Source organism: Cladophialophora immunda (assembly GCF_000835495.1).
Source record: "Cladophialophora immunda strain CBS 83496 unplaced genomic scaffold supercont1.24, whole genome shotgun sequence".
Classification (NCBI taxonomy): domain Eukaryota; kingdom Fungi; phylum Ascomycota; class Eurotiomycetes; order Chaetothyriales; family Herpotrichiellaceae; genus Cladophialophora; species Cladophialophora immunda.
Genome location: NW_015622564.1, coordinates 5,632 through 13,675, shown reverse-complemented (window position 1 = coordinate 13,675; position 8,044 = coordinate 5,632). Strand labels below are relative to the sequence as shown.

Genomic DNA, 8,044 nt, shown 5'->3' with positions numbered 1-8,044 from the left:
AAAAAAAATGAAGTGAGCGAATTCAACGAGAAGTGGACACAGGCAATGCTTTCACGCAACGACGACAAAATCCGTGTCGTGGAGTACCAGTTCGACCACTGGATGGAGGAAGTCTTTATTCTAGAGGAAATAATCAGTGATCAAGGCTGGACTGTTCCAAATAAAATAAACGACACGGATGAAAGCGTTCAGAAGCATTTCCAAGAGCAGAGAAGAATGATCCGCGCTGTTACGCTGGACGGCGTGGGAGGGCATCGAGCGGGGTCGGAGGAGTCGAAGCCGCCACTTGGTTCCGAGACGGTGAGAGAGTCTTGGCGGCAGGCACACTGCCATCTGTTATGAGCTGCACTTTATAGCTACAACAGAATCATGTCCGCATGTCCGTACCGCAGGAACCGCAGTAACACTCCGTATTTACGAAGCGCCAGACGCCCAGCTCGACTGCTTCTGCGTACTTTTGAAAATTCTGCTGTAAGGCTCCTACTGCGTTGCTCCTCGCGGCAGCGTTTGCTGGTCTCACGCGTTCAACGGGCTTCGGTTTCGCCTTGAGCTTAGTCAGGCTTATCAAAGAAGCGCAAGCTTTCGCTAAGAAATAATAACTCAATCAGGTGCGGAATGAACATTCGTCGGGACAGCTCTAGAATCCCTCACCAATCTTACAGGTATTTATTCTTGTACATACAAGCCCATTCTCTGAGACCCCCCACTCCCATTGGCTATGCTTGAAATCACGATTTAACCTGGCGAAGTCGATGATTATATTCCTTCTCGAGACACTCATTCGGTTTTCGCCAGTTTGCCGTGTCTTGGGGCCTGTACATCTCTCGTCGCCGTCGCTAATCTCCTAGCTCTGCTGCCATCAGTTCGCGCATCTTCGTCTCTATTCGCTTCACCACCTGGCCTTGCCGTCGTCATCGGGCTCCGAGACTCTCTTCGTCCGATGTCTCATCCGCGGACGCGGAAAACAAGTCTAATTCCGAGTCGGAGTGGAAGTCAGGCCGCGGGTTCCTTCGACTTCGGCGCCGCCGAAGCTGTCGCTGATGCTGAAGAGCTTCGTACTTTTCGAGCTCCTGGCGAAGAAAAATACTGCACTCGCCGGCAGTCCGGCATTCCTCGAATCGCTTCACAACCCAGCCTCGCTTCTTGGAACACCATTTCGCTGTCGGTCCAAGATAGTCCATTGATCGAAGGTTAAATTCCAAGACTGGCATGACGGGTGGGGCAATCTGCTGCAAACCGGGCCGGCCTTGGGTGACCCATTGCTCTCGGAGGCGAACTAGCTCTTGATAGAGCTCACTTTCGGAGAGATGGAGGAGCCGATGTTCCGGCTGCACCACATAAGGCATATGGTCGTCAAGGAGTGAATCTGGGGCGACCTGCCACCCGTCGCTAGGGTGATGCTTAATGTAAGATGCAGGGAGTGGATCGGGGAGAGCGGCATGGGTCTGGAACTGCCGATAGTACGCGTGGAGGCCCCGATGAAAACTCGGCCACCACACAAAGTCCTTTGTGTCTTTGTCTTTGCGCATAAATCCGGTGGGCTGAGGGTACGGAACCACGAAATGGTTCCGCACGAACGACTTCTTGAGCTCCTGCCGCCACGTCCGAGCACTGGCTTTACCACGAGCCGTGTCGACGGCGTAGAAGCTTTGCCGAAAGAGCATGCGGTACGGCTTGTCCTCCCAGCCTTCTCGTTTGAATTGACTGTCATTCCATCCCCACAACCACGAAAACAAAACGTCCATGCTTTTGACCCCGAGGCGGTTACCATGAGCGAGGTTAAGTGGGCGATACTCCTTCTTGAGGACCTTTCCGATGCTGGCGTAGCACAGCGGGACTTCGCCGGCCAACGCGGCTTCGGCTTTCTCAGGATCCAGGACCGACTTAATGTGACGAAAGACATCTTTCCGGAAGGCACATAAGCAAAGCTGGCGGAGGTATTTCTCAAGAAAGTCCAAACATGCTGGCACGCCGCTGAACTCGATCATCCAACTGCCGGGCTTTATCCATCCGAATGAAGTCGAGGCGAACGTCCCGGACTTGGCCGTATCGGGCATGATATGCCGCCTGCATCGATGGATGAACATCATGTGAGCCGCATAAGGCTGCCGAAAGGTCAGAGTGTTCCAGTCAATCTTGTCGAGAAACCACGCATAGCCAAATTCTTCCATCGTTCGCCGAAAGCCGAGACCCCCGACACGCCGAAGGCCATCTGGCTGCCGGGAGTCCGCTTGAAATCGCACGTCCTGCCAACACCCGCCCGCTTTCTGAATTAGACCGCTCGGGCACGAGAATGAGAGGCAGCGGAGGAACATGACCATCACACGCGTGTGTTCCCAAGTGACGAAGTGTGGATCTTGAAAGCTGTGTACCATTTCAAACCCGAGGCAAAATTTGTAGATGTTCCAGCGAACCCAACGCAGCACATCCGTGGTACGGAAGCTGTAGAAGGGGGCCTCCCTCCCCGGTATGAATGTGATAGGCTGATCGTGTCGTCTCCGGGCGCGAAACTGCGCATCGGTGGCGTGGAATAGTTCTCGGGAGATACGGTGCCCACCGCGAATGCCAGAAGATTTCTTGAGCGACCCCTGTAATGCAAAATGACAACGAAGCTTGGTGTACATATAAGATTTGATGAGGGCCGTGGGATTGTGACAGAGACCACCTCCAACGAGCTCCCACGTTCGCCGCAGGCTCTTGTCCAACGCCAAAGTCTCGATCCCCCTATTCATGAACGGGTACACCGTACCGGCGGCGAGGAGCTCGCGGCGAGGGGCTCCTTGATGCCGGTGGGGTAGTCCTGAGTCGGAGAGTGGCCTCAGGGCTACTGTAAGAATCAGATGGGACGAATTGTCAACGCCTAGAGTCCTGAAAATGTGAAGATCCACCACTTATGGCCTAACGGCTACAGCCAAAGCAGTGGGAATCCTCAATTTTTACCCTATCACCGAACCTTCGTCAGCCTCAACTCAACGTCTCACCAAAGCTCGCGACCAATCAATCAAGGAAAAGACTCTCCTCATCCTCGACATTGGAGCCCGGTTCGGCAGACTAGCAAGTTTGGACGGTGGTGAATGAAGACCAGACCCGCTTGTGTCCATCGCCTACGTGTGCTTAGATTCACCAGACATTTGTTCCGCAGATGCTGGCTGTGCATATGAGTACGCGCCTTCTCGTTCATTAGGGAAAATCTGACGTTCTCTTCACTGCCAGTGGTCCCGCGTTCACCGAATGTAGTGTGCTACTTTTCGATGATGCTGCACCTCGATCGCAATCCACCGCTTACTCAATGCGTCGTATTGACCTATGTGCCCCCGGGGATGAACGACAGACGGCGCTTGGTCGATTCGGAATGTTCCCGGGAGAGGCCAATACGCAGCGGGATGAACAGGAGGCAACCTATGCTGAAGCCAGCAACTGCCACCTTATGACGAGGAAGAATAGGATGGTGGAAATCTCGACAGATATCCAGGCTCACAAACCCGGAGGCTCTAATTTATTCCAACGCGGAGCTGCGCCTCATCCATTACTTGATATTTTCCCAAAAGCTGAAGGTGTACGGAGTGCCCTCTGATCGCCATCATGGAGCGGTGGGATATCTGCGAGACGACGGCAACCGGTTGTGCCTCCTTCTTTTGTACTTTTCATTGACAATTGCCTTCCCGGGTTCTAGCCCGGTTTCCCCGCCCATTTGCGCCAAAATCTCCTCTTTCTCCTCCCCGTCAAGTTCTGCTCGTCTCTTCCTTACCCTATCGCACCTCATCATCTGCTCCTGACACTTTGTCCGCGGTCTCCCCCTCCAATACTCATTCACATCCACTCCGGAATCGGAGCACCCTTCCTCCACGTCGTCGTGGTTAACGAATCTAGTAGCGATCAATTCATCGTTCTCGACATCTTCCCGCGGTCGTTTTCTGGGGCCGCTACCTCCACTACCACTTTTCGTGGGGCTGGTGTTGCGCAATTGCTGACTCTTGTATTGCCCCAGGTCAAATCCGGTCATCATGATTGCTCCGTCTTCTTTAGTCAACACTAGGGTTTCCTGAGCTCCCCTTTCGAGGAGTTCCTCCTGCATCACACCCATCATTCGGTATACGCACCCGAGATAAGCCAATTCAGGTGAGACCGTGGCAACTCCTCCATGGACTGGTCGATGGTGATACTTAAGTGCCATCAGATCACTCCTTCGGATCCACTGGCATTGTAATTGTCCATTTACCGGTATCAGGACGAAATGCCCGGCATCAAACATCTTGTGTAGGTTGGAAGCCAGTGGAATGGTGTTGCTCCGAGTATAGGTTTCACGTCCTTGGGTGCGGGGGACTGGCTCCATCGCGTATCGGTGCAACGCATTCTCCTTCCAGAATTGCCATTCCGTCTTTGGAATCAAATGCGCAGCTTCTATCATTACATCTTCACCACTCACGCAGCATGCATCCGGCAAGTAACCGTCTGCGCTTCTCTTCCCCGGAACGGCCTTCCGCCAATGCTCGCCAACAACTTCCGGCGTGAAGGTGAAGTCCCGAAAGCTTCGCAGAACCGGGTATTTTTCTGGCACCGTCGATGTGTCACTTCCAACGTGAAAGAAATATTTTTGTTTCGCTAGCAAACCGCCCTTTTCCACCTCTGCCTTTTCGCTGTTCGGCTCTCGTCCTTTCGTGAAGAACCCGGGTCCAGCATTGTTGGTCATCGCCATGCACATGTCGTACGCAAACTCATAATTCACATATGGCCCATCCTCCTCGTCCACACTGTACGCCCAAAACCGTAGTAGGGTTCGATCGGGCTCGTATCCGGGGAGATAGATAGTCACTTCACCGGGCGGGGCAACGACACCCTCTCCCGCTGTCGGTAGAGGGTAGGGGTCTCTGCTGGGAGGTCCGAGAGGCATGAGTCATTCCGTTCTCTCGCCTGTTCGTTGGGAGTAGGAGATACGGATTTGATCTGGTCAGGAGGGCGAGGGAGGATCTATCATAAAGGGAAGGGGGAAAACGCAGATTCTTGACGCGGTCGTTGGGAGAAACAGGGCACGTGTGTGTTGTTTGTTCCCCACGAGCGCGCAGCGCTAACGCGTGAGGCATTGGGAGGTTACGTAGTACCTCATCACGTGCACGCGTCTCTCGGCTGACATTCCTCATAGGGCTTCTGACTCTCGAGGTTTGTTTACCAATCATTTTAAGACCTTTTTTCCGCAAGCTAATTGACCCGTACAATGAAAAGTGGCTGAGGACTTCGGTATTGCTCGTAAGTCAAATTCGGAACAATGGTGTCAGGGATAGGCCTCGCTCTGTGGCCCAGGACAAAAAGACGGAACATCGAAGGTTGTTGGCCGATGATTAGGTGGAAAAAAGGCCCAGGGCCGTTAGGTTAGGGCTAGAATTCTCGCGTGTTCGAGCCATCTACTTCGATGCCGAGTGATGTTTCGAAGCCCGGTATTCCCTTCCCTCTTTCTTTCACCTCCACTTCTACTTCCTCTCCCGTTCCTTTCGTTCTGGCCCGGTCAAGTTTGAGTCCTCTCTTCCATGTGCTATGTGTTCTGATTCCCTGCCTCCCAAAGCTCGACTCGGGTCGATTCAGACTATGGAGTCCAGACGTTGGGCAAATTGAGTACCAGCCATCGTGCAATGATTTCCTACCCAGACATGGCGTCTTATAGCGATATGGAAGCGGTGAAATTTTGTGGGAAGTCCCCGAGACTGTGCCGGCTCGGTGTAGGATGGCGCAAAGCGCAAACAATGTCCAATTGGCCTTTGTATCTTTTTCGATCTTCTCTCAACACAAAGTTCTGCCAAGGGGCGCGATTCTCAGGCCGCGAACGTGCGCGGTATCCCGGGGCCACTCGGCGAGGGCGCGGAGAAAGAAAACACTCATATCGCTCTTGCCATCAAAAAGGACATGTAGGTGGGATTCTGCGATCAGCTGCGTGCATGACTAGACAAGACAAAGACATGCGCCCGTTTACCCTTATTGACGACATTCGTAGATTCCTGGGAGCATCTCCAATCGTATTACGTAGAACGACCCATGTTCAGCAGGGATTCGAAGGTACAATCGTGTGGGGTCCGTGATCGTGTGACGATATGATCCCCTCCCGGCCTAGCTGTGTCTTGCATTTTGACACGCCTCCACGTGGTCCTGCGCGCCGCCCGCTCGAGCTGCCGCCGTCCTTCCTGTCCAGTGGCAACAGGATCTTTTTGGGTGGGCTGAAATGGAACAAAAGGGGCTTGCTGGGCAGATGGAGTAGGAGAGGGCGGGTAGGAATGGGATTTGCATCTTCCATCCTTAACCAGGACCAACTGGACGACACTCTGAAAGGTATTTTTGAGGATGGGGTGTAGAACTGGCCACCCGTACTCCCATAAAACCCGGTACACCAGCGCAATGGCGGTGTACTCATTGTAGTCGGGGATTTTAGTCTCGGTAAATTCGTACCTGAGACCACCATCTCTCTTTCTTTCAGCCCAGTGTATCCTTAACGCCAGCTTATCGGCACTTAGACCTATGCTAAAAGTCCGAACGTGTTTAAAAGACTGCTCGTAGAGCGTTGCATCTCCGTGCATCCACTGGAAGATACCAAACAATGCTTGGCCCGCGGTATAACTACAGATTACTCATAAGCACATCGCTAAGAAGTCTGCCTTCCTTTTCAGCTTCGATGTAGAGAAACGGAAACTATCGCTTACGTCCTCCCTGGCCTGGATGGAGACAAATCACTGAGTTCGAGGGGATAGTTCAGGAGGCCCTGCTCAAAGAATGTGTCTCGATGAAATGACACGGCCACGTCTGGTTTCGGCTGCGGAACCCCACCACGGATTGAGACGATTGACGATGGAGACAGCGAAACTCCAGTGAAAATCGTCCTCACTCGATTTTGAGGCTTGGTTCCTATCCCCGGCGGTATCGTGAGGCGATGTTCTCAGCCACTGCCTATCACCCGCCCCCATAGGTATGCAGCTAGTTATGTCTTGCCACAAGCCACTGTAGAAGAGCAGCCCGTCTTCTGAGGCATGAGTTTCTAATGTCGCCCGGATCGTCTCGATACGCCTTCCCAGCACCTCAGCGGGGCTTTCAAGATCTTGTATTTTGACACGTGAAGGGGCTCCGAGAACTCACTCTGCGGGATCTTGCCAGCCTTGTTCATGAACAGATCTTCGTGCCGGTCGGTATGTCACACAGTGTGATGACCACAAAAGATCTCCTTGGCCTAATCGACCAAGGTTGTATCATTTCCAACGGCCACCGCATCAATAGTGAAAAACGGGTCCAGAACGTGAGAAGACATCGATATCTAGACGACATCATCGAGGTTTCGTCCTTGGGCATCTACAGCACCGCAGAGGACCTGGGAAAATTCCTGCGCAGTCTCTTGCTGGCTTTCGATGGTGACGCGACTGTCTTCACCAAGGAAGAAGCCAACAAATTCTTTGCCCCACAGGTCGACGGAAGGTGTTTGGCTTTGGGAGGACTTCACGGCTCCATGGATTCGTTACTTCCGGGATGTGAAAGCATGAATAGATTACTGGCTCCCAAGGCTCACGGAGCGCGAAGATTTGGCATGATGTCGGACGGGCGACCGTGCGACGTCTACCATAAAACAGGTTTAGTGGATGGATATTCCGCCGCTATGTATCTTTCGCTACCTTGCAGAACCTTTGTCATCGTTCTGGGAAACGGCACCGGACCTGTCCAAGTCATGGACCACATCGCATGCGGCGTGCTGCAGAAAATTGTAGGCCTCGAGCCAAGTGTTGATATCGTGAAAACGATACAAGAACAGTGGGCAGAAGCCACCGAGCACCTTCGCGCAGTCAAGAAGGCGGATCGCTTACCTGGCGTATGACCTGCAGCAGTGAGTCGATTTGCAGGGGTCTATCAGGACCCTGTATCCGGTCAACGGATGGAAATCGACGCTGGGGGGGTCGTCACGCTGCAATGGGGGACAAAGCGATCCGCACCCATGCGCATGGACATCGAGGGCGATAGACTGCGAATACTTCCAGGTAGGGATGGCTTCTCGCTCGAGAGATGGAAAACATGGGAAGAT

The 8,044-nt window shown here is 53.2% G+C and overlaps 2 protein-coding genes across 2 annotated transcripts; both read right to left on the bottom strand.

The window, feature by feature from the left end:
• Positions 1-911: 911 nt before the first annotated feature.
• Positions 912-2,171, bottom strand: PV07_12601 (uncharacterized protein; the record flags this gene model as incomplete). The annotated part of the gene is made up of 1 exon (XM_016400141.1): positions 912-2,171. One exon carries the CDS (start codon positions 2,169-2,171, stop codon positions 912-914), a length of 1,260 nt encoding a protein of 419 aa, XP_016242214.1.
• Positions 2,172-3,452: 1,281 nt separating this feature from the next.
• PV07_12600 (uncharacterized protein) lies at positions 3,453-5,036 on the bottom strand. Its single transcript, XM_016400140.1, has one exon. The coding sequence runs from the start codon at positions 4,889-4,891 to the stop codon at positions 3,581-3,583; it is 1,311 nt and encodes a 436-aa protein (XP_016242213.1). The 5' UTR covers positions 4,892-5,036; the 3' UTR covers positions 3,453-3,580.
• Positions 5,037-8,044: the final 3,008 nt, after the last annotated feature.